The following is a 26,814-nucleotide window of genomic DNA, read 5'->3' as shown; positions in this document are numbered from 1 at the left end:
TGTTCACTAAATCCAACAGAGAATCCCTATGCTGTAGACGCTCTCCAGATACCCTGGAAGTTCGGGAAGGCCTACGCGTTTCCACCGATAGTGATGATCCCGGCAGTTGTGAGGAAAATTTCGGGAGGAGGGGGCGAGGATAATTCTCATAGCCCCCTTTTGGCCCAAAAGACCCTCATAGAATCATAGAATCATAGAATCATAGAATGGTAGAGTTGGAAGGGACCTCCTGGGTCATCTGGTCCAACCCCCTGCTCAAAGCAGGATTCACTAGATCATCTCAGACAGATGTCTGTCCAGCCTCTGTTTGAAGACGTCCATTGAAGGGGAACTCACCACCTCTCGTGGCAGCCTGTTCCACTCATTAATCACCCTAACTGTCAAAAAGTTTTTTCTAATATCTAATCTGTGTCTCCTCCCATTTAGTTTCATCCCATTGCTTCTAGTCTTTCCTTGTGCAAATGAGAATAAAGATGATCCTTCTACAATGTGACAGCCCTTGACATATTTGTAGACAGCTATTAAGTCTCCTCTCAGTCTTCTTTTTTGCAAGCTAAACATTCCCAAATCCTGCAACCGTTCCTCATAGGACATGGTTTGCAGACCAGTCACCATTCTGGTCGCTCTTCTCTGAACTTGCTCCAGTTTGTCTATGTCTTTTTTAAAATGTGGTGCCCCTGGTTCTCCCTGTTTCGCATAATGTTGGTCTCAGATCCTTGGGTCCTGCCGGACAGGCCGGACCTTCTCATCCAGGGGCCAATATTCCATGCACAAGCCAAAGGTTTCCATCTGGCGGCTTGGAATTTGAGAGGTTGTTACTGAGCAATAGGGGGTTTTCACCATGCCTAGTTTCTACCCTGTTGGGTAGTAGAAAGCCCATAACAACTAAAATTTATTCCAGAATCTGGGGAAAATTCCTGCATTTTATAGACTCCCCATTGTCGGATAAACCTCCAGTTAGAGAAGTCCTAGAGTTTTTACAAAAGGGACGTGACCTAGGGTTGGCTACGGGAACACTTAAAGTTCAGGTGTCCGCCCTGGGGGCGCTCTATAATTGTAACCTGGCAGGGAACAGATGGGTCTCTAGATTCATTAAATCCTGTTCCAGTTCAGGCTCTGAGTTCCTCCCTGGGACCTGAATTTGGTTTTAAATGCACTCTCTGGCGACCCATTTGAACCCCTGCAGGTTATTTCTCCAAAGATCCTCACCCTCAGAAACATCCTCTTAGTGGCCCTAACATCGGCCCGTAGGGTGAGTAACCTGCAGGCCCTTTCTGTTGATCCCCCATACACCCAAATTCATGAGGACCGAATCGTCCTGCGTACAGATCCGGCGTACCTTCCAAAAGTTGTATCCAGATTCCACTGTAATCAGGAGATTGTACTTCCCTCTTTCTGCAGTAACCCTAAAAACCCCGGGGAGGTTAGGTTCCACAATCTAGATGTTAGAAGGGCTTTACTACAGTACATAGACATGACTAGTCAGTGGAGGAAGGACAAGTCCTAGTTTCTGGCCTTTCAGGGGAGTAGGAAAGGTCACGGGGTATCAAAGGGAACTATTGCTAGGTGGCTTAGGGAGGCCATTTGTCTAGCTTATACATCTACAGGTGTTCCGGCACCGGACGGTATTAAAGCTCATTCCACCAGAGCTGTCGCAACCTCCTGGGCAGAGAGAGCCGATGTCTCGATTGACCAGATATGTAAAGCTGCTACTTGGTCTGCACCATCGACCTTCTACAAGCACTATCGGTTGGATCTATCCTCCTCTGACCTTACCTTTGGGAGAAGGGTACTTCAGGCGGTGGTCCCTCCCTAGGGTGCTCATATTCTCCAAAATTCTCTCAAGGTGTGCTGTCATGGGTGAGGGGAAAACACCAAGGTTACTTACCGGTAACCAGTTTTTCCTGAACCCATGACAGCACCCGTAGTTTCCCCCCCCCCTATTTTTCTCACGCCCTGGTGAAGCACTTTACATTTTGGGTGATTATATACAGTCATGGCCAAAAGTATTAAGAATGAGACAAATAGTAATTTTTCCAAAGTTTACTGCTTCATTTTTTGTAATGACAATTTGCATATACTCCTGAATGTCAAAGAGTGATCAGCTTAACAGCAATTACTGTACTTTCAAAGTCAATATTTGCCCAGAAAATGAACTTTAACCCCCAAAACACATTTCAACATCATTGCAGTCCTGCCTTACAAAGGAGCAGCTAACATCGTTTTAGTGATTGATCCATTAACACAGGTGTGGGTGTTGATGAGGACAGGGCTGGCGATCAATCAGTCATGATTAAGTAAGAATGACATCACTGGACACTTTAAAAGGAGGCTGTTTCTTGGTATCATTGTTTCTCTTCAGTTAACCATGGTTATCTCTAAAGAAACACGTGCAGCTATCATTGCACTGCACAAAAATGGCCTAACAGGGAAGAGTATCACAGCTACAAAGATTGCCCCTCAGTCAACAATCTATCGCATCATCAAGAACTTCAAGGAGAGAGCTTCCATTATTGTCAAAAAGGCTCCAGGGCGCCCAAGAAAGACCAGCAAGCGCCAGGACCGTATATTAAAACTGTTTCAGCTGCGGGATCGGACTACCAGCAGTGCCGAGCTTGCTCAGGAATGGCAGCAGGCTGGTGTGAGTGCTTCTGCACGCACTGTGAGTGGACTGCTGAGGACTGGGGCAAAGTCATTTTCTCTGATGAATCCCCTTTTCGATTGTTTGGGACATCTGGAAAACAGCTTATTTGGAGAAGAAGAGGTGAGCGCTACCACCAGTCTTGTCTCATGCCAACTGTAAAGCATCCTGAAACCATTCATGTGTGGGGTTGCTTCTCAGCCAAGGGAATCGGCTCACTCACAGTCTTGCCTAAAAACACAGCCATGAATAAAGAATGGTACCAGAATGTCCTCCAAGAGCAACTTCTCCCAACCGTCCAAGAGCAGTTTGGCGCCCAACAATGCCTTTTCCAGCATGATGGAGCACCTTGCCATAAAGCAAAGGTGTTAACTAAATGGCTCATGGAACAAAACATAGAGATTTTGGGTCCATGGCCTGGAAACTCCCCAGATCTTAATCCCATTGAGAACTTATGGTCAATCATCAAGAGACGGGTGGACAAACAAAAACCAACAAATTCTGGCAAAATGCAAGCATTGATTATGCAAGAATGGACTGCTATCAGTCAGGATTTGGTCCAAAAGTTGATTGAGAGCATGCCAGGGAGAATTACAGAGGTCTTGAAGAACAAGGGGCAACACTGCAAATATTGACTTGCTGCATTAACTCATTCGAACTGTCAATATAACCTATTGGTACTCATAATATGATTGCAATTATATTTCTGTATGTGATATAAACATCAGACAAACACTAATAAAAACCAGAGGCCAGCAGATCATGTGAAAATATAATTTTGGTGTCATTCTCAAAACTTTTGGCCATGACAAACATATATTGTAGGTGTTGGTTATGTGTCTAACCTTTTCTGGAGGTCCTCTCAATGCCCTGTAATCCAACTGAAGCGAGGGAGAGGTACCGCCCTTTTATTTCAGATGGTTTCCTGTCCTTGGTGGGACGGATCCCTCTCTCAAGGTGTGCTGTCATGGGTTCAGGAAAAACCGGCTACCGGTAAGTAACCTTGGTGTTTTTTTAACAAACTATTGGAAATAAAAATGAATAAATTTTAAACAATTGTATTTATATCTTCCTTTAAAACTAGGCTGATTTAGCCTGAGTTTATTTGTTGATGTTGTCTTCCCAAATAGTAGAAAATTCGCTGACCAGAGACTCCGCGACAGGATTGTCCACTGAAGCGGAGACGGGAAATAGAATCCGGGAGTGTTGACCGTAGACCACAAAGAACAGGGATTTGGAAGAAGAGTCTCTCTCATGGTTGTTATAGGAGAACTCGGCCCATGGTAGGAGCTCAACCCAATCGTTATGGTGAGCGTTGACGAAGTGCCGGAGAAAGCTGGTAAGGACCTGGTTGATGCGTTCCACTTGACCATTGGACTGAGGATGATAAGCAGAGGAGAAATCCAAGGAGACATCCAGCAGCTTACACGTAGCTCTCCAGAAGAGTGAAGTGAACTGGACCCCGCGATCAGACACAATGTAGAGGGCTAGGCCATGGAGACGAAAGATGTGAAGGATGAAGTCCTTAGCCAGCACAGATGCAGACGGGAGACCAGGCAGAGGGATGAAATGGGCCATTTTAGAAAAGCGGTCAGCGACCACCCAAATGACAGCACAACCGGCAAAAATCGAGAGATCAGTAATAAAGTCCATAGCAATGTGTTGCCACGGAGCGGAAGGTACTGGAAGAGGAAGGATACGGCTGGCTGGAAGATGCCTGGGAACCTTGTTACGGGCACAGGAGGAACAAGCCGTGACGAAATCCACAACATCCTTGCGTAGGGAAGGCTACCAGTAATGCCGGGCGATGAGCAGGAAGGTATTCCTCTGGCCAGCATGGCCGGCTAGTTTGGATGAATGGCCCCAGAGAAGAACCTTCTTACGATCTGGAACCGCTACAAAAGTCTTACCCAGTGGAAGACGAGACAGGTCAAACGGAGCCACAGTCATTACTTTGGAGGGGTCGATGTTATGCAGAGGCTCCTCCTCTAGGTCGGAAGACAGGAATGAGTGGGATAGAGCGTCGGCTTTAATGTTCTTGTCCGCAGGGCGGTAATGTAGAGTAAAACAGAATTGGGCAAAGAACAGAGACCACCGGGCCTGACGCGGATTGAGTCTTTGGGCGTTTTGTAAATAGGCCAGGTTTTTGTGGTCAGTGTAGATGACCACCAGGTGCAGTGCCCCTTCCAGCAGGTAGCGCCACTCCTCCAGCGCCAATTTGATGGCAAGCAGCTCTCGATCTCCTATGGAGTAGTTACGCTCGGACGAGGAGAAGAGCTTGGAGAAGAAGCAGCAAGTTACCATTCTCCCGGACGGGGATTTCTGGGTGTGCACCGCTCCGGCTCCGGAGGAGGAAGCATCAACCTCCAGGAAGAACTGCTTGTTGCAATCCGGACGGTGCATCACAGGGGCGGAGGAGAAGGCTTGTTTTAGGGAGACGAAGGCCTCCTCCGCTTCAGAAGTCCATTCCTTGGGATTTGCTCCCTTACGGGTGAGCGCGGAGATGGGAGCGGTCCAGGAGGAGAAATGAGGGATGAAGAGGCGGTAATAATTTGCGAAGCCCAGAAATCGCTGAATCGCCTTCAACCCCTCCAGTCGGGCCCACTTTAAGATGGCAGAAACCTTCTCGGTATCCATCCGAAGACCAGTCTCAGAGATAATATATCCCAGGAACGGAAGGGAAGTCTGCTCGAAGAGACATTTCTCAAATTTTGCATAGAGGCGATTCTGCCGGAGCCTAGGCAGAACCTGACGAACATCCCTCCGGTGTGTGGGCAGATCCGGAGAGAAGACCAAGATATCATCCAGGTACACCACCACGCAAGAATACAGGAGATCACGTAAGATGTCGTTAACCAGCTCCTGGAAGATGGCTGGAGCATTACAGAGACCAAAGGGCATCACGCGGTATTCGTAGTGACCGTCCCGGTTGTTGAATGCCGTCTTCACCTCGTCTCCCTGGCGGATCCGGACTAAATTGTACGCCCCACGAAGATCGAGCTTGGTGAAGATTTTCACGCCTTTAAGGCGGTCGAACGGCTCCAAGATGAGAGGCAGGGGGTACTTATTCTTGATGGTGATCTGGTTAAGACCCCTGTAGTTGATACACAGACATAGCGAGCCATTTTTCTTCTTAACGAAGAAGAATCCTGCTGCAGCCGGGAGGTAGATTTCTGGATGAATCTCCTAGCAAGATTAACTTCTATGTACTCAGACATGGCCCGGGTCTCAGCCAGCGACAAGGGGTAGATACGCCTGCGGGGAGGTGAAGCACCGGGAACCAGGTCGAATGGGCAATCATACGGCCTATGAGGTGGTAGTGTCTCAGCTTCCTTCTTGTTGAAGGCGTCCGCATAGGACCAGTAGGGTGCCGGCAGACCAGGTAGATTAGACGGGGGTCGAGCTGGACGAACCAGAACCAGGCAGGACTCATGGCAATCCTGCCCCCAACAGAGCACCTCACCAGATCGCCAATTCAGGACGAGTTCACGTCTCTTTAACCAGGGTAGATCAAGCAAGAGGGAGTGAGAGAGACCAGACAGCACATGAAAGGAGATCTTCTCCGAGTGCAGCATTCCCACCTGAAGGGTTACAGGCTCTGTGACAAGCAAGATGGTCTCCGGAAGAAGTCTCCCATCCACGGAAGCGACTGCCAATGGTTCAGCCAGACGTATGGTAGGAATCTGATACCGCTCCACAAGGGCCTGAGAAATGAGAGTCCCAGCGGCTCCAGAATCCAGGTGGGCGGTCTCGAACAAGCGGATCTCACCACTGGAAATAGAAACAGATAGAGTCAAGGACGAAGAGGATTTATTCTTGCCTAGGACGACCTCTCCGAGCGGTCCTAGACACTGGAGTTTCCCGGCTTCAATGGGCAGGAATGGATCAGATGCTCCTTACTGCCACAGTAGAAGCAACTCCCTTTGGCTTGGTGCGTCTCCTGGCGAGACTTGACCATCTTGGTTTGGTCAATTTGCAAGGGTTCAGGTGAGCGCGCCCAGGAAATTGCTGGTTGGGAGGCAGGCTTTTGGAATACAGGAGCGAGACGCGGAAACCTTCTCTCCTGGGTAGTCTCCTTAGCTTGTTCCAAAAAACGGATGTCAATCCGGGTAGCTAATGACACCAGGTCGTCCAGGGTGGAAGGGATATCACGACCGGTTAGCTCATCCTTGATCCGTCCGGAAAGACCCTCCCAGAAGGTGGACACCAGGGCCTCGTTGTTCCAGGCAAGCTCAGATGCGAGGGTACGGAAATGTATGGCATACTGGCCCACGGTGAGACTCCCTTGGCGGAGACTGAGAAGTGAGGAGGCAGTAGAAGTCTTTCGTCCGGGCTCATCGAAGACCTTCCGGAAGGCAGTGAGGAAAGCCGGAAGATCAGACACCAGGGGATCCCCTCTCTCCCACAGAGGGTTTAGCCATGCCATTGCCTCCCCGGTGAGGTGAGACATGAACGCCACCTTGGCCCGGTCGGAGGGAAACTGATGTGCCAGGAGTTCAAAGTGCAGCATGCACTGATTTAGAAAACCCCAACATAAGACAGGGCCACCACCAAAACGTTGAGGCGCAGAGATCCGGGGGCCAGAGCTGGATGCCATGGCACTAGTAGGCTGAGGCGCTGCCGGAGTGGGTGCCGCTCGGCTCAAGACAGACACAGATGGGATGGGCAGCGTGTCCAGGCGGGAATTGACTGACCGCAGGTAGGTCATGATAGTTTCCTGTTGGAATCTCTGATGAGAAACCTCCTGGTACAGGTCAGAGAGCGAAGTAGCCTGGGGGCCACCGGGTTCCATGGCCCGTGCAAACTGTTACGGATTCGGGTGGTGGAACCTCTGTGCTGCTGTGCAAGGAGGGACCAGAGGGGCGTGACTAAGTATCTACTCGGCCTGACCAAGGTCGCACAGCAGCTCAGTCGACTCCGTGAACCAGGGAGTTACGAAGCAGAGGGACCAGGTGCCACTCTGGGACCGACCTTGTATGAGAGCAGGTGACTCCCACGGGTCAGATGGAAGGAACTGACCGGTACAGCGGATGAGCACGGAAGGAAAGCTGACGGGTGGTCCGGGTAGACAAGCAGGCTGATTCGACTGATAGCCAGACGGGTGCTCTGTGTAGGCAGGCTAGCGGGCATAACGGTTAACTGGCAGGTGCTTCCAGGTAAGCAGGCTGGCAGGCATGGTAGGTAACAGGCAGGTGCTTCCAGGTAAGCAGGCGGGCAGAGCCCATAGACAGACTGGCGGACTGAACTGTAGACAGACTGTCGGGTTGGGTAGTAGTCAGACCGGTGGACAGGACTGACTTGCAGAGGGACCTGAGGGCTGAAGCAACAGTAAGAATAACAGAGCAACAACCTTGCACGGGCACCTCCATATTGGAGGAGGTGCTTTAAATAGGGAAAGTCCTCCAGCCATTGGTCGGGGACTTTTTAGGATGGCGCGCGCGGCCCCTTTAAGAGGGGAAGCTGCGTGCACCAGCCGCAGCAGCAGCAGGGAGGCCGGATGACGCGGTGGTAAGGGGAACGGCGTCTCTGCCTGGCAGGGGGCAGAGACGCCGATGCTACAACTTATGTATATAGTGTATTGTCTAGTATGCCCTTAAGGTGATTAAATATATAATTTAACCTTGGGCTGCTCTTTTATCTTGATCCACGAACTCTCATGTCCAATGTTCGGTCCAACGAACACGCTACCGGGCTAGTTTCTAGCCTGATATAAATCCGTTACATCTAATAGAAACTGGTGGCAGCTCTCCCAGGCCAACAAGGTTCTGCTTCACTGGAGCCTGTCAGGGATGTTAATCACTGACGTGGCACCACACTCGCTGAGTGGGCCACTTCTTCTCACTCCCGGTGCCTACTTGTACCGTGTGGACAGGGGGTGTCTGTGTAGAACTGTACCAATCTGACCTTACTCATCCTTGAGGGGGTGCGGAATGTTACGTTGGTGCAGAGGGCGGATCCATATCACGTGATCAGTCTGACGTAATAGTGACGTCAGGCTGGTGGCGGGGTGTGGAACCATCACAAGTGGTGGTAGTGGTGGGATTCTGCAGCGTCCCTCTGGTGCCATTCTTCACATTGGTGGCAGCGGTGGAATTCTGCAGGGTCTCTTTGGTGGCATTTATTACAAGTGGTGACAGCGGTGGGATTCTGCAGGGTCCCACTACTGCCATTCTTCACATTGGTGGCAGCGGTGGGATTCTGCAGGATCTCTCTGCTGCAATACTTCACAACAGGCAATCGTTCATTATCTTTAGGCGGAAAACCTGCTGACTTGTCTGCAAGAAACACATCTTACCTCTGAGAAACTTTTATAATAGTTAGTATCTCCAAGGATCCTAAAAGCTTCATTTACGTAGTCGCCGTAATTTTGGATGACAATCCCCCCGCCCTTATCTGCTGATATAATTATAATATTTTTGTTGTTCTTAAGACTTATGAGAGCTTTTCTTTCCGGATTGCTCAAATTTCCATTTTTAAAATTAATAGGATGCTCTGATAATTTTTTAAAATCCTGTAAGGTTATATCATTAAACGTTTCTATCTGATGACTCTTGCTTTCTACCGGGTAAAAATTGGATTTGTTTTTCAGACCAGTGTGTATGGTATCCTCCATAGTCCCTATTGTAAGGTTTTCTTTGTTTGATATGTTTATAGGGGTGATGGCATAATGTCTTTTGAGAGTGATCTTTCTAATGAAAGCTTGAAGGTCCAAGAAGAAATCAAAATCTTTGATTTTGTATGTGGGGCAAAAAGAAAGCCCCCTAGAGAGCACACGATTTTCGTCTGAGTTAAGTGTATAGGTTGACAAGTTGTATATGCTAGTTTTGTTACACTTGTTGGTGTCCTTATTTGTTATCCATTTATTAGCTTTCTAAAAAAAAAAAGAAAAAAAAAATGTTTTTTTTTTCTTTCATGCATGTTTGTATTTAAGCTGCACTAAAGAAGTCTGTATACCAGCTACTCACTGAGGAAGCGGATAGGACGTCCGCGAAACGTGTTTGAATGTGACTTTTGTTTCATAAAATTCTTACATCTATCCATCGGACACGAGATCATCCGTGTATGCGGAGGAGCGCGGTCATTTAGACACTTTTTTTCTTCTACATCGGTTCGTTGATACATTTTGGAAACTCTGCTAGGGTTGGTGTTATCTGCAGCTCTCCACATTAGCTCTTATATGTGTTGTGCATCATCACAACACGACAAGGTGAGCGTCCTTTTTATTGTTCAACCATTGTTTCATTGAGTAACAGCACCATTTGCGCCCCTATTCTATTTTGTTTTATAGTATTTCCTTCTACATATTGAAAGTGATAGAGAAATTGAATTTAGAGAAAAATAAGGACCATCTGGCCTGTCTAGGACTTAGCCATTTAATGGATTCAATATACGCTAAATTCTTATGGTCAGTGACCACAGGGACTTAGAATCATAGAATCATAGAATGGTAGAGTTGGAAGGGACCTCCTGGGTCATCTGGTCCAACCCCCTGCTCAAAGCAGGATTCACTAGATCATCTCAGACAGATGTCTGTCCAGCCTCTGTTTGAAGACGTCCATTGAAGGGGAACTCACCACCTCTCGTGGCAGCCTGTTCCACTCATTAATCACCCTAACTGTCAAAAAGTTTTTTCTAATATCTAATCTGTGTCTCCTCCCATTTAGTTTCATCCCATTGCTTCTAGTCTTTCCTTGTGCAAATGAGAATAAAGATGATCCTTCTACAATGTGACAGCCCTTGACATATTTGTAGACAGCTATTAAGTCTCCTCTCAGTCTTCTTTTTTGCAAGCTAAACATTCCCAAATCCTGCAACCGTTCCTCATAGGACATGGTTTCCAAACCAGTCACCATTCTGGTCGCTCTTCTCTGAACTTGCTCCAGTTTGTCTATGTCTTTTTTAAAATGTGGTGCCCAAAACTGTACACAGTATTCCAGATGAGGTCTGACCAAAGAGGAGTAAAGACCGATAATGACTTCACGTGATCTAGACTGTATGCTTCTGTTAATACATCCCAGAATTGTATTTGCCTTTTTTGCTGCTGCATCACACTGTTGACTCATGTTCAGTCTATGATCTATTAGTATACCTAAGTCTTTTTCACATGTACTGTTGCTTAGCTCTATTCCTCCCATTCTGTATATGCTTTTTTCATTTTTATTGCCCAGATGTAGTACTTTGCATTTTTCCCTGTTAAAAACCATTCTGTTGGTTGCTGCCCACTGCTCCAGTTTATTTAGGTCTTTTTGAATCCTCTCTCTCTCTTCTCTAGTATTAGCTATCCCTCCTAGCTTTGTGTCATCAGCAAATTTAATCAGTTTACCCTCAATTCCTTCATCTAAATCATTGATAAAGATGTTGAACAATACAGGTCCCAGGACGGAGCCCTGTGGTACCCCACTTGAGACATTCATCCAGCTGGATGTGAAGCCATTTACAACCACCCTTTGAGTCCGATCACTAAGCCAGTTATGAATCCACCTAACAGTTGCCTGGTCCATTGCATACTTGGTCATTTTTTCAATAAGGATGGTGTGAGATACTTTGTCAAATGCTTTGCTGAAGTCAAGATATACTATATCTACAGCATTTCCCTGATCCACCCAGTCAGTGATTCTGTCATAGAAGGAAATTAAGTTAGTCTGACATGACTTGTTAGTTACAAACCCATGCTGACTCTGGTTAATCACTTCATTCTTATCCAGGTACTTACATACATGTTGTTTAATAATTTGTTCAAAGATCTTTCCTGGTATAGAAGTCAGACTCACCGGCCTATAGTTCCCTGGGTCCACCTTCTTCCCCTTTTTGAAGATAGGAACAACATTTGCTCTTCTCCAGTCTTCTGGGACTTCTCCTGTTCTCCAAGAATTTTCAAAGATTATGGAGAGTGGTTCTAAAATTTCTTCTACGATCTCCTTCAGTACTCTGGGGTGTAATTCATCTGGACCTGGAGACTTGAACTCATTTATGTTAGCTAAATATTCCCTCACAATCTTTCTGTTTACAGATAACTTGGATTCCTCTATTCCTTTAAAAGGACAGTGAAGATCAGTTGATGTTACATTTTCTTTCTGAGAGAAAACAGATGCAAAATAGGAATTAAAAAGTTCGGCCTTCTCAACATCCTCTCTTACCATTTCTCCATTTTCATCCTGTAAAAATCCTATAGCATCTTTGACTTTTCTTTTACTTTTGACATACCCCCAAAATCCTTTTTTATTGCTTTTGACATCTCTTGAAAGCCTTAATTCATTGTCAGCTTTAGCTAACCTGATACGTGCCCTGCAGGATCTGCAGACTGCATTATAATCTTCTTTAAATATGCCTCCCTCTTTCCATTTAATAAACATTTCTTTCTTTCTTTTTAGCATGTGTTTAAGTTCTGTGTTCATCCATCCTGGTTTCCTTAAATGCTTCCCATTCTTCCTACTTTTCGGGATTGTTAACGATTGTGCTTTGAGAATCTCATTTTTAAAAATTTCCCATCCTTCCTGGACATTTTTGTCCTTAAGGACATCCAGCCATTGGATCCCTCCTATTCTCTTTCTGAGTCTCTTAAAATCTGCCTTTCTAAAATCTAACCTTGAAGTTTGAGTCTTCACATGTCTTCCTCCTCTAGTTATCCAAAATTCTATAATAGCATGATCGCTGCCTCCTAGGGTCCCAGCCACCTTTACCTCCTCAACCATTTCCTCCCTGTTTATAAGGATTAGATCCAAAGTAGCAGATCCCCTTGTTTTCTCCCCTACCTTTTGGAAGATAAAGTTGTCAGCAAGAGAGGATAAGAATTTGCTTGACCTGTTAGTTTTACTTGAGAGAGATTCCCAACAAATGTCTGGATAGTTGAAATCTCCCATGACCACTACGTCATATTTTTTGGAGAACTTGGTCATTTGATACATAAAGAGTTCATCCATATCTTCAGCTTGCCCAGGTGGCCTGTAGTAAATGCCTACAATGGTGTCCTTTCCGTTGTTCTCTCCTTGTATTCTTACCCAAACAGTTTCCACAGAACTCCCAGTCTCTGAAGCTTCAATGTCTGTGCAGATATACGCTTTTCTAACATACAATGCAACACCTCCTCCTCGTTTATCAAGTCTGTTTCTTGCAAATAAGTTGTATCCTTTTAGCCTTTTATTCCAATCATGTGTATCGTCCCACCAAGTTTCAGTGATTCCAATGACATCATATTCCTTTTCCTGCACTTGATGAACTGCCCCCTCCAGAAAATGTCTCCAGTCCTTAACGGCTAATTTAAAAGCAAGTAATTTACAATTCCCAACAGCATAATTTCTTTCAGCAGACAAAAGTTTTGGAACCCTGACATAAAATGGCCCCTACCTTCGAAGCATCCACCTCCACAATGAATGGTTCTTGGAGATCGGGTTGGATTAGAACAGTAGCAGATATAAAACACTCTTTCAATTTTTCAAAAACCCCAATAGTCCTGTGGCCAAACCTTGAGATCTGCCCCCTTATGTGTGATGACAATAAGAGGTTCAGCAATCTGAGAAAAACCCCTAATGAATTTCCTATAATACACTGTGTGCCGAATTATTAGGCAAGTTGTATTTTAGAGGATTATTTTTATTATTGATCAACAACTATGTTCTCAATCAACCCAAAAGACTCATAAATATCCAAGCTTAATATGTTTGGAAGTTGGAGTGGGTTTTTTTTTAGATTTGGCTATCTTAGGAGGATATCTGTTTGTGCAGGTAACTACTGAAATATTAGGCAATTTAATAAAAAACAAATATAATCCCATCTCACTTGTTTATTTTCACCAGGTAAACCAATATCAGTGCACAAAATTTAGAAATAAACTTTTCTGACATGCAAAAACAAAAACCAAAAAAATTAGTGATCAATATAGCCACCTTTCTTTATGATGACACTGAACAGCCTTCCATCCATAGAATCTGTCAGTTGCTTGATCTGTTTTCGATCAACATTGCGTGCAGCAGCCACCACAGCCTCCCAGACACTGTTCCGAGAGGTGTACTGTTTTCCCTCCCTGTAGATCTCACATTTTATGATGGACCACAGGTTCTCTATGGGGTTCAGATCAGGTGAACAAGGGGGCCATGTCATTATATTTTCTTCTTTTAGACCTTTACTGGCCAGTTACACTGTGGAGTAGTTGGATGCATGTGATGGAGCATTGTCCTGCATGAAAATCATGTTTTTCTTGAACGATACTGACTTCTTCCTGTACCACTGCTTGATGAAGTTGTCTTCCAGAAACTGGCAGTAGGTCTGGGAGTTGAGCTTCACTCCATCCTCAACACGAAAAGGTCCCACAAGTTCATCTTTGATGATACCAGCCCATACCAGTACCCCACCTCCACCTTGCTGGCGTCTGAGTCGGAGTGGAGCTCTCTGCCCTTTACTGATCCAGCCTCTGGCCCATCCATCTGGCCCATCAAGAGTCACTCTCATTTCATCAGTCCATAAAACCTTTGAAAAATCAGTCTTAAGATATTTCTTGGCCCATTCTTGACGTTTTATCTCATGTTTCTTGTTCAAAGGTGGTCGTTTTTCAGCCTTCCTTACCTTGGCCATGTCCCTGAGTATCGCACACCTTGTGCTTTTTGATACTCCAGTAATGTTGCAGCTCTGAAATATGGCAAAAGTGGTGGCGAATGGCATCTTGGCAGCTTCACGCTTGATTTTCCTCAATTCATGGGCAGTTATTTTGCGCCTTTCTTGGCCAACACGCTTCTTGCGACCCTGTTGGCTATTTGCCATATAACGCTTCATTGTTCAGTGATCAAGCTTCAAAAGTTTGGAAATTTCAAGACTGCTGCATCCCTCTGCAAGACATCTCAGAATTTTGGACTTTTCAGAGCCCGTCAAATCTCTCTTCTGACCCATTTTGCCAAAGGAAAGAAAGTTGCCTAATAATTAAGAACACCTTATATAGGGTGTTGATGTCATTAGTCAACACCCCTCCTCATTACCGAGATGCACATCACCAGAATTACTTAATTGGTAGTTGGCTCTCAAGCCTATGCAGCTTGGAGTAGGACAACATGTATAAAAAGTATCATGTGATCAAAATACTCATTTGCCTAATAATTCTGCACACAGTGTAGTTGGTGAATCTTACAAAATGTTGCAACGCTTTCAGGTCACTAGGTCGGACCCAATCTGTTATAGCTTTGACCTTCCCAGGATCCATCGTAAACCCATCAGCCGATAAAATTAACCCCGGGAATGAAATTTCCTAAACAGAAAAAAACATTTCTCAATTTTAGCAAACAAAGAATTCTCCCTCAATCTTTGTAATACAACACGGACATGTTCCTGTTGAGAATCAAAATCAGGAGAGAAAGTTATATATCATCAAGGCAAATCACAAGAAATCTCCAAATGTAATCAGAGAAATATCATTCAGAAAGTTGTGAAATCCTGTTGGTGCATTGGAGAATCCAAATGGGAGGACGAGATTTTCTAAAAAAAAACCTGCTCCGTACACCTCGTACACATGTGGCTCCGCTCCGTACACCTCGTACACACGGCTCCGCTCCGTACACCTCGTACACACGCGGCTCCGCTCCGTACACCTCGTACACACACTGCTCCGCTCCGTACACCTCATACACACACGGCTCCGCTCCGTACACCTCGTACACACACGGCTCCGCTCCGTACACCTCGTACACACACGGCTCCGCTCCGTACACCTCGTGCACACGCGGCTCTGCTCTGTACACCTCATACACGCGTGGCTCCTCTCTGTACACCTCGTGCACACGCGGCTCTGCTCCGTACACCTCGTACACACACGGCTCTGCTCCGTACACCTCGTACAAACACGGCTCTGCTCCGTACACCTCGTACACATGCAGCTCCACTCCGTGCACCTCGTACACACGTGGCTCCGCTCCGTACACCTCGTACACACGGTCTGCTCCGTACACCTCGTACACGCGCGGCTCCGCTCCGTACACCTCGTACATGTGCGGCTCCGCTCCGTACACCTCGTACACACACGGCTCCGCTCCGTACACCTCGTACACACGCGGCTCCGCTCCGTACACCTCGTACACATGCAGCTCCACTCCGTGCACCTCATACACACGTGGCTCCGCTCCGTACACCTCGTATACACGGTCTGCTCCATACACCTCGTACACGCACGGCTCCGCTCCGTACACCTCGTACACGCACGGCTCCGCTCCGTACACCTCGTACACGCACGGCTCCGCTCCGTACACCTCGTACATGTGCGGCTCCGCTCCGTACACCTCGTACACACGCGGCTCCGCTCCGTACACCTCGTACACACGCGGCTCCGCTCCGTACACCTCGTACACGCGCGTCTCTGCTCCGTACACCTCGTACACACGCGGCTCTGCTCCGTACACCTCGTACATGTGCGGCCCCGCTCCGTACACCTCATACACACGGCTCCGCTCCGTACACCTTGTACACACGCGGCTCCGCTCCGTACACCTCGTACACGCGCGTCTCTGCTCCGTACACCTCGTACACACGCGGCTCTGCTCCGTACACCTCGTACACACGCGGCTCTGCTCCGTACACCTCGTACACACGCTGCTCCGCTCCGTACACCTTGTACACACGCGGCTCTGCTCCGTACACCTCGTACACACGCGGCTCCGCTCTGTACACCTCGTACACACGCGGCTCCGCTCCGTACACCTCGTACACACGCGGCTCCGCTCCGTACACCTCGTACACACGCGGCTCCGCTCCGTACACCTCGTACACACGCGGCTCTGCTCCGTACACCTCGTACACACGCGGCTCTGCTCCGTACACCTCGTACACACGCGGCTCTGCTCCGTACACCTCGTACACACGCGGCTCTTCTCCGTACACCTCGTACACACGCGGCTCTGCTCCGTACACCTCGTACACACGCAGCTCCGCTCCGTACACCTCGTACTCGCTCGGCTCCGCACACCTCGTACACGCACGGCTCCGCTCCGTACACCTCGTGCACACGCGGCTCTGCTCCGTACACCTCGTACACACGCGGCTCCGCTCCGTACACCTCGTACACATGCAGCTCCACTCCGTGCACCTCGTACACACGCGGCTCTGCTCCGTACACCTCGTACACACGCGGCTCTGCTCCGTACACACGCGGCTCTGCTCCGTACACCTCGTACACACGCGGCTCTGCTCCGTACACCTCGTACACGCGCGGCTCTGCTCCATACACCTCGCACACACGCGGCTCTGCTCCGTACACCTCGTACACACGCGGCTCTGCTCCGTACACCTCGTGCACGCGCGGCTCTGCTCCGTACACCTCGTGCACGCGCGGCTCTGCTCCGTACACCTCGTGCACGCGCGGCTCTGCTCCGTACACCTCGTGCACGCGCGGCTCTGCTCCGTACACCTCGTGCACGCGCGGCTCTGCTCCGTACACCTCGTACACACACGGCTCTGCTCCGTACACACGAGGCTCTGCTCCGTACACCTCGTACACACGCGGCTCCCCTCCGTATACCTCGTACACGCGCGGCTCCGCTCCGTACACCTCGTACACACGCGGCTCCCCTCCGTACACCTCGTACACACGCGGCTCCCCTCCGTACACCTCGTACACGCGCGGCTCCGCTCCGTACACCTCGTACACACGCGGCTCCCCTCCGTACACCTCGTACACACGCGGCTCCGCTCCGTACACCTCGTACACACGCGGCTCCCCTCCGTACACCTCGTACACACACGGCTCTGCTCCGTACGCACGCGGCTCTGCTCCGTACACCTCGTACACGCGCGGCTCCGCTCCGTACACCTCGTACACACGCGGCTCCCCTCCGTACATCTCGTACACACGCGGCTCTGCTCCGTACACCTCGTACACACGCGGCTCTGCTCCGTACACCTCGTACACACACGGCTCTGCTCCGTACACCTCGTACACACGCGGCTCCGCTCCGTACACCTCGTACACACACGGCTCTGCTACATCCACACTGTAAACCCCTCCTGACCCCACACATAAACTTCAGCTCATCCAGCACCATGACAACCAGCACAGCAGAGTCCTGCATCCACTGAGGCCCCTGATCATGTGACCCCTGACTCCTCCCCTCCTGTGACCTCATCACAGCTCCTGTGCGCACAGAGCAGCCATATATGTGGTGGCGGCTCTGCAGGTGGAGGTATGTGGTGGCGGCTCTGCAGGTGGAGGTATGTGGAGACCCCCATTACTGGAGCATTAATACTAGATATATATTGCACAGGGGATATCGCAGCCGATTCCCTCTAGAATAATCCTGGAATCGCAACATTAGATGATTATTTCTCTGCAGTTTCTATAGGACATAATACATTCCATTCCCTTTTGTTGGTTCATTATCGGATCTCCTATCTTTATAGTGAGCCTATGCGGTGACATCCAGGAGGCTCCACACAATTCAGGAACCCCAATGGGGACATTACAGCTTGTTCACCATCCATGACTGAATCAGTGGACATGTCTGTGGTCTCTGGACCGGGCGTCTCTTCTGTATTTGTAGGTTTATGGAGCTGACACTATAGTTTTTAGGGCCTAGGATTGTGCGTTCACAAAGCCACTGATGATTGTTAAAATTGTTACAAATATCGGAGAAAACTTGATTAATAATCTCCAGTACTGAGGACGTCATTTTGTAAAAGTTTTCCGGGAAGGAGATTAAGCCGGTAGTGGAATCTGTAGGGAACCTGTCGTTTCTGAGGCTTAGCAGGTGGGGTGTAAATTGGTCCGCAGTAGAACCCACATATTAGTATTCAGAGTGGCTTCTGAATATGTCTCCATCCTGAAAAGGGTCACCTTGCCATGGTGGGATGGCTGTGATGCTTTTTTAATTAAAACATGTGTTCACTAAGAACCCTATATTATTTAAATGCACTTTTGCTTTTTTACTTATTTAGTTACAGCAGGGTTTATGATCACTTTGTTCCTTGTAGGTTTTGCATATGTCTCCATAGATGAGAAGATATTAAACAGGCATTCAGCTCTTCTGCTGGTGTTGCTCCCTTAAGAACAGGTAACATTTGGCATTTGGCAGAAGTCACCTGTAAAAAGTACAATTTCCCCCATTAAGCGATTGGATCCCTGCAGATCTTTCAAAGTGCGATCGAGGGCCTTGACAGCTTTCTTGTGCGCCATAGTAGATTCCTCCCAAACAAATAATTTGCAAGTCTGTAATTCTTTAGCTTTCCTTGAGCCCTTAGTGATATTACAGCCAAGAGTTTCCAACAGCACTAGATTCAAGGGCAATCCTAGTGCTGAATGAGCCGTGCACCCTCCATCTAGAAGAGTGGCCGCAATCCCAGACGAGGCATCGGCCAGAGCAATATTATTTGAACGAATTTCTGTGAGCAGCAAATTAATTAAGAATGTTTTACCGCTACCTCCTGATGCATCAAGGAAAAACAGTCTCCCATTTCCACGTGAAATCTGATCCGTAATTGCCAAATACGCCGATCTTTGGTCATCAACCAAAAGAGGCATATTTAATGTGACAAATTCTTTCAACCTTTCCAAATCATAACTTTAGTTTCACAGAATATCTCTGTCCATAAGATCAAAGGCTGGTCGAACTGGTGCTGGTAAACCGAATTCTATTAGAGTTTTACTATTGATACACTTGCACCTTTCTTCTAGCATCAAGAGGATTTGGTGAATATGTCAGCAGTGAAATTGAAGCCTAAATCTGGACTAACTCTCCTGTGCACTCTATGACAAGAATCTTAAGCTGCAGACTTCGAGGAAGAAACTGCTTATTGTCTGTGGCCTAAAATATATAGGTTTTATTACTAGATGTAAAGCAGAAAACTAAATACTGTAAAATAATAAATCTCATATGTTTCCCTTATTATCTCCAGTAATTGTATTATTACACAGGATTTTTATGATGTTACATCGGCTCATCTTCTCATTCAGGTCTCTACAATATTCGATCCTCTAAGTTTACCCATTTTTACCCAAATTTACCCATCAAAGAAAGATATGGACAGAGACAAGATGGCAAAGGGGATATTACACCTCACCCTTGAGATCCTCTTCCAGCTTACTGGAGAGGTGAGAGATTCTGATGATGTCACATTACATCATTCTTATCTATGGGAATAACAGATGGACAGAACTGGAGAGGTGAGGACTCTGGAAATGTCTGGAGTGAGATTTATTAATGTGTTTCTCCATAACCAGGATTACACAGTAGTGAAGAAGACCTCTAGTGACCGCTGTCAGGACCCTGTGTCTGAGGGATGGAGAAGACCCCTGAGCCCAATCACAGGACCTCCATCTCACCCCCTGATACATGAGGACATCAATGACCAGAAGATCCTAGAACTCACCTACAGGATGATTGAGCTGCTGACTGGAGAGGTGACACTGCTGGGAATACTGGGATATTATACAGTAACGCTATGGAGGGATCGGGGAGTTGACGGTATCATTGTATATATCAGGTTCCTATAAGGTGTCAGGATGTCGCCGTCTATTTTTCCAAGGAGGAGTGGGAGTATTTAGAAGCACACAAAGATGTGTACAAGGACATCATGATGGAGGTTCCCCAGCCCCTCACATCACCAGGTAATAGACAGGACTAAATACACACGGCCTATAATTATCTGTATGTCAAGAATGAATTCAGTCCCTGTATGTGTTTCCTCCAGATCTATCCAGTAAGAGGACAACACCAGAGAGATGTCCCCGTCCTCTTCTTCCACAGGACTGTAAACAAGAAGATCCCAATGTTCCTCAGGATCATCAGGTAGAAGGAGACAAGGTGTCATGAGATATCCCCTATGATGTGTAGACGGCTGTGAAGGTCTTGTGTTCAGTCCTGCTTTATCCACTAGTATTATATGTTTTATACTTGTGTAATGAGAACGGTGGAGATGGCAGGATTAGAGCTGATCATATATGTAACTTCTCCATCTGTCTGTGATTTTTACAATATTTGTTTCAGGGTGAAGATCTGACCCATATTAATACTACAGAGACATATGTGAGGGGTGATGAGAGGTGTAAAGAGGAGATTCCTACATATGACCACCCAGGTGAGTAGTGACCACTAAATGCAGAGAAGTTACAGATTCTTCTCAGTCACTGGCTGTGGTTGCTTTATCAGTGGTGTAGTCCGGCCGTATCACAATCATGTGATCAGCATTTTGCCGCTAGAGCATAACTTTCTTCACTAGTTACTCATTTTTTGCTGATGAAGACAGTCGAGTTTGGTCATTTCAGTAGATGAGTTATTGTCTATACTCACAGTTTTTGACTACAGTAGTTAGTGCCCAAAATACTCTGATTTAACCACTTCCCGCAGACAGTTTTGTGCTCCTAAACCGTACCCCATTTTCAAATCTGACGTGTGTCACTTTATATGGTGATAACTTAAGAATTCTTCACAAAGGATAATAGGAAACAAATGGATCTTAGAAACTATTTTCCAACTTCTCTTGAATCCAACAATACCCTATATACGGTTGTACACTACTGTCTGGGCACATGGCAGGTTAAGAAGGGAAGGAACAACATTTAGATATTTTAATCAGATCTTGCTAGAATAGTTTGCAGACACAATGCATTGGGGGCACTGTTCGTGTTCACCTGGCAGCTCAAAAGATGGCTACCACGAACAGGCTTGGCGCTATCTACTCCATTTTCCAGATCCCAAGGATTGCTTGGCTCATCATTCCTTAATCCCTCTACATGGATCTGGACTTAGACAGAGACCCCCTAAGCTTGGAACATGGTGTTATCTGCTGTTCTGTGGAGTGAGATGGCAAGAAGAATAGTCAGATAGCCGGGTCATAACCAGGAGGGCAGAGAAAATACAAAATCAGAAGACACAAGAGTAGTCAATAAACGGGTCGGGGTCACAACAGGAAACAAATACACAAGCCGGGAGCTGAGCACAGAGGACTGAACCAGAGGAGAACAAGGCTGTATCTGGCAGCTTCCGGCAATATGCTTCCAGCTTTAGTAGGGTGTGGTACTTTCCAATTGGCTGAAACAGGGAGCAGATTACTCCAGCTGGACAGCACACACACCCATACTGCCAGGCTGGATGGTACTATACTGGTCCTAGGCACCCTAATCTTAGTGGCTGGACAGAGCCTGCACCGCCCAGAGCTTCTGGTTCCGACGTCTCCTCCATCACCAGCGTCGCCTCTAGAATGAATAGATGGTGAGAGAAGCAGACGTCGCAGGAGAAGATCCCAGAGGAGATGGGACACACCATTTGCAGGAGCCCTAATGTGACCAAATTGCAGAAAACCAGAGCAGTAGAAATCCCCATAAAGTGACTCCATTTTGGAAATTTTAACCCTCAGTGAATTATTCTATAGCAGTAGTGACTATTTTGACTCCACAGGCACTTTCCGGATATTAGCACGCAGTGGATGTTGGACAGTGAAAATTGCAAATATATAATTTTATTACCCAACACATAGTGCCCAGATTGTGCCCCAGGAGACACACACCGTAAATTAAGTGGGTTCTTCTCACTATAGTAATGCCAAATACATGGATGCTAAATGTGGTTTGGGCACACTGCAAGGATCTGAAGTGAGGGGGGAGATCTGACTTTGGGAGAGCGGATATTGCTGGATTGGTTTATGGAAGCCATGTTGATTCTCAATAGCCTTTGAGTCACTAATAATGTGGAAACCTGGTTTTCCATTGACAGATGATGGACCTGAGTGGGGACTTGTTTTTTGTGAGATGAGTAGAAGTTTTTATTGATATTATTTTCGCCTACATAACATTGTTTGGTGGCTTTTTATTCCATATTTGTGAGGCAGAATTAACAAACAGTTGAACACTACGATCCACTGGTTCATCCTATGAGGTTTTCTATTAGACTGTGAACTGTTATTGTCTTGGTGAATAATGATGGCTAACATAGTGCAAACTTTAAAAAAAATCACTGAAAAAGATACAGCCTTACCAACACCAAATCATATAGCAAATGCACTAGCAGGATGCTGCAGACCCCCATGATAAAGGTGGGGGCAGCGCAGGTGCAAAATACTGATGGAGCAACCATTCACAAACCTACCAATTCATGGAGGGGGTGGCTGCCTAGTATTAAAGATGCACACAGATGAAGCTTGAATAGGACGCCAGTCACACAGGTAGATGTGATGCACAGTGTCTGGCTTACAGCCTAATGATGATGTCCATACTATTAGATCAGGAGGGCTGCCCAGCACTATATAAGTGCACCCCACATGGACCCACACCCCAGTACACCCAACCAACACTAAAATGCTACTGCATTTGATATCTGATTTGGTGTAAGGCTGATTTTTCTGCGATGGTTTCTTGGTAGATAATGATACTTTTATATAAAGTGCATTTTTACGGAGAGAAATGTTCATCAATATAAATTTTAAGGATATGTTATTCATAAATAATAATTGGTTTTATTCTTGGCAGATGACTGTACCAGGAAATCAGAGGGACAGCTGACATCTTCAATTTTTAAATCCGATGATCTTGATATCCCACGGGATATAATTGAAGTGAATGCCATTAACCCAGATATACCATCATCCCTTCACAGCAAAGATCTGTCATCTGATCATTTGAAACAGGTCCTGTCTTCTGATTCATTACTCACTACTAAGGAAAATCAAAGTCACAATATAAGCATTAAAAAACAAATTGCTCCTAAAGCAAAGAAGCCATTTTCATGTTCAGAATATGGAAATAGTTTTCCACTCCAAAAGTCTTTTCTTAAACATCAAAGCATTCATACAACAGAGAATAGATTTTTTTGTTTCAAGTGTGGGAAAGGTTTTAACCAGAAATCAAATCTTGTTAATCACCAGAGAACTCACACAGGGGAGAAGCCATTTGCTTGTTCAGAATGTGGAAAATGTTTTACATTGAAATCAAGTTTTATCAGACATCAGATAACTCACACAGGGGAGAAGCCTTTTTCCTGTTCAGAATGTGGGAAATGTTTTAACCAGAAATCAGATTTGGTTAAGCACCAGAGAACTCACACAGGGGAGAAGCCTTTTTCCTGTTCAGAATGCGGAAAATGTTTCAGCCAGAAATCAGATTTGTTTATACACCAGAGAACTCACACAGGGGAGAAGCCTTTTTCCTGTTCAGAATGTGGGAAATGTTTTAGCCAGAAATCAGCTTTGATTAAGCACCAGAGAACCCACATAGGGGAGAAGCCTTTCTCCTGTTCAGAATGTGGGAAATGTTTTAACCAGAAATCAGATTTGATTAATCACCAGAGAACTCACACAGGGGAGAAGACTTTTTCCTGTTCAGAAAGTGGGAAATGTTTTAACCAGAAATCAGATTTGATTAATCACCAGAGAAATCACACAGGGGAGAAGCCTTTTTCCTGTTCAGAATGCGGAAAATGTTTCAGCCATAAATCAGATTTGGTTATACACCAGAGAACTCACACAGGGGAGAAGCCTTTATCCTGTTCAGAATGTGGGAAATGTTTTAACGATAATTCAGATTTTATTAAGCACCAGAGAACTCACACAGGGGAGAAGCCTTTTTCCTGTTCAGAATGTGGAAAATGTTTCAGCCAGAAATCAGCTTTGGTTATACACCAGAGAACTCACACAGGGGAGAAGCCTTTTTCCTGTTCAGAATGTGGAAAATGTTTCAGCCAGAAATCAGCTTTGGTTATACACCAGAGAACTCACACAGGGGAGAAGCCTTTTTCCTGTTCAGAATGTGGGAAATGTTTTAGCCAGAAATCAGCTTTGATTAAGCACCAGAGAACCCACACAGGGGAGAAGCCTTTCTCCTGTTCAGAATGTGGGAAATGTTTTAACGATAATTCAGATTTTATTAAGCACCAGAGAACTCACACAGGGGAGAAGCCTTTTTCCTGTTCAGAATGTGGAAAATGTTTTGTGAAGAAATCATCACTTCTTAGTCACCATAGTACTCACACAGACGAGAAGCCATTTTCATGTTCTTAATGTGGGAAATGATTTACATAGAAATCAACTCTTAATAAACTTCTGAGAAGTCACATGGGGGATAAGCCATTTTTAACCGAAAATTGTATCTTCATAAAGAGGCTGTCCACTACTAGGACAACTCATTCTCATTCCTCATGTTTGGCCTTGTTAAAATAAAAACACTCATAAGCACCTCCCATTCTTGTGCTGTTCCATTAGTGTCACAACTCATGTTCCCGGGCATCACACAAGGTTGTTACATCACACAATCCTGCTCCCAATCAACGCCTCCTTCGGATGTATTGAACATCATCAGGAAGGACATGGCCTGGACATAGCATCGAGAGAAGGCACACACTGAGAGCACTCTTCAGACTGTGTTCCTGGGGGAATTCTAAGCAATTTACAGCCTCAAACATGACGTCCGATATGGGAAAGAAAGACAAGATATCAGAGATTAATCTGAGGTCCTCCACCTCTGTCAGCATGTCTGGTATGCAGTGTTTCTCTAATAACCCCCCACTACAGCACACAGGAGGATGTAACCCCACCCTAATAGGGACAGGAAATACGAAGAGGTTTAAATAGCCCCTCCCACATCCTCCCTCCAGTGCTATTTCCTGTCCCTATCAGGGATGAAGAGGTCATCCCCGGTGTGCTGGGCCGGCGACAGGCACTGGGGGAAAGCTACTAGGCGGGCAGCGGAGGATCGAGCTATCTTTACTAGTGTTGAGCAAGCACTAAAATGCTCGGGTACTCGAAGCTCGGGCCGAGCTCACCGTGATACTCGGGTGCTCGACCCGAGCAACGAGTCCATTGTTAGTCTATGGGAGACCCGAAAATTTTTGCGGCCGCACCCCCAGCAGTCTGTAGAAAGCCTAAAAAGTGCCCAAAACGATAGTGACAGTGTTCAAATGACATGGGGACAGTATGGGGATCGCCCCAGGAAGCATTTCTGACCCCCATGTCACTGCTGTCAACAACGTGGTCAGATATATTAAGCCACTTTTACGGGCTCACAATAAAACGTTCAAAAACAAAACTGAAACTGTTTTCCTGTGAAATATGTTAAGGAACTTCTTTTCCAGGGTAAAGACTTGTGTATAAGGTAAAATAAATAACCAAAAACAAAAATACTCCTCCACACCTTGGGCTATGTACACAAGTTACATTTTTTTATGCGTTTTTGCACATTTGTATTGCTTTCAACCGTGACAAATGCATTCACCAGGAAATGTCATTTTAACATTTTACAACCTTATCTGGCCATGTGCTTTGTGACACATGCATACAGTGCTGAAAAGACATGGGAACAGCATGGGGAAGACCCCTGAAAGCATCTCTGACACCCAGGTCACTGCCTAAAAGTGTGCCCTTCAGAAGTGATCCTTGCCGCATCAGAAGATGCAGACTTGCAACTTACTCGGTCCGGGTGCCCACAGGACAGCCTTACCACAAACACGTGAACAAGTGAATGTGGCCAAGGATGGTCCATCTGACTGACGCCTTCACGCTGGGTTAATATTGTGGAAGCCGGGACACAGTTGGACACTGGGATGCAACACGTCCTCCAGACATAGAGGATTGCGGGTCCTGGGTCAATCAAGCTTCAACAAAGTTCAGAAGGTAGACAGCAGCAGTGGTTGGCCTCCTACACAACGAGTAAATTATTCATGATCATGAGGCCATCCATCTCCTTAACTTTCTGTTCCTTGGAATGCAAGTGCATGTATGTAGTAGCGGCTAGGCCTGAGGTGGTCAGCGTTTTGGCGCATATTCTACCTCCTCCGAAGATTGCTGGATGTTTTCCTGCTACTATCCCAGTTCTATGACTCCCGTTAAAACAAAGCTTCAGGTGATGAATGATGGATGAGGTGGTGGCAAAGGAGAAAGAGCAGGAGGAAAAGGGACCATTCACATCAATATCAGGCCAGTCAACCACACATGTCTTGTAGGATATGTTTCTGTACGAAAAGGAGCGGTTCGGCTACACAGTTATAGGGCATACAGTGAGTGCAATGCCTACCAAAAATTTCGAGGCACTCCAATGCCCCTTGGAAGTGACATGGAGGTCAGAGGGCCTTAACTAAACCGTTTTTTCCATTTATAGCAACTGGGTCTACTGTACACTGTTGGCCTAAGCAGTGAATGGAAGGCTTTCCAAAAATTATGAGGAACTGCAAGGCCCCTTGAAACAGACGTGGATTAGAGTGTACTAAAAACCTTCTACCCATTAT

General features: G+C 46.5%; 1 protein-coding gene across 1 annotated transcript in view; it reads left to right on the top strand.

Moving 5' to 3' along the window:
• LOC141191641 (uncharacterized) overlaps positions 1–24,694 on the top strand; it is a 91,226-nt gene extending 66,532 nt beyond the window's left edge. The window contains exon 8 of the mRNA XM_073661579.1: positions 23,430–24,694. Coding sequence (XP_073517680.1) covers positions 23,430–24,595 — 1,166 coding nt within the window. The 3' untranslated portion in view covers positions 24,596–24,694. The remainder of the gene's footprint in view (positions 1–23,429) is intronic.
• The last annotated feature ends 2,120 nt before the right edge of the window (positions 24,695–26,814 follow it).

This window comes from Phyllobates terribilis, unplaced genomic scaffold, assembly GCF_046119375.1.
Source record: "Phyllobates terribilis strain yellow unplaced genomic scaffold, ASM4611937v1 Scaffold_49__1_contigs__length_9717188, whole genome shotgun sequence".
NCBI lineage: Eukaryota > Metazoa > Chordata > Amphibia > Anura > Dendrobatidae > Phyllobates > Phyllobates terribilis.
This window is presented reverse-complemented; position numbering and strand designations above follow the sequence as displayed.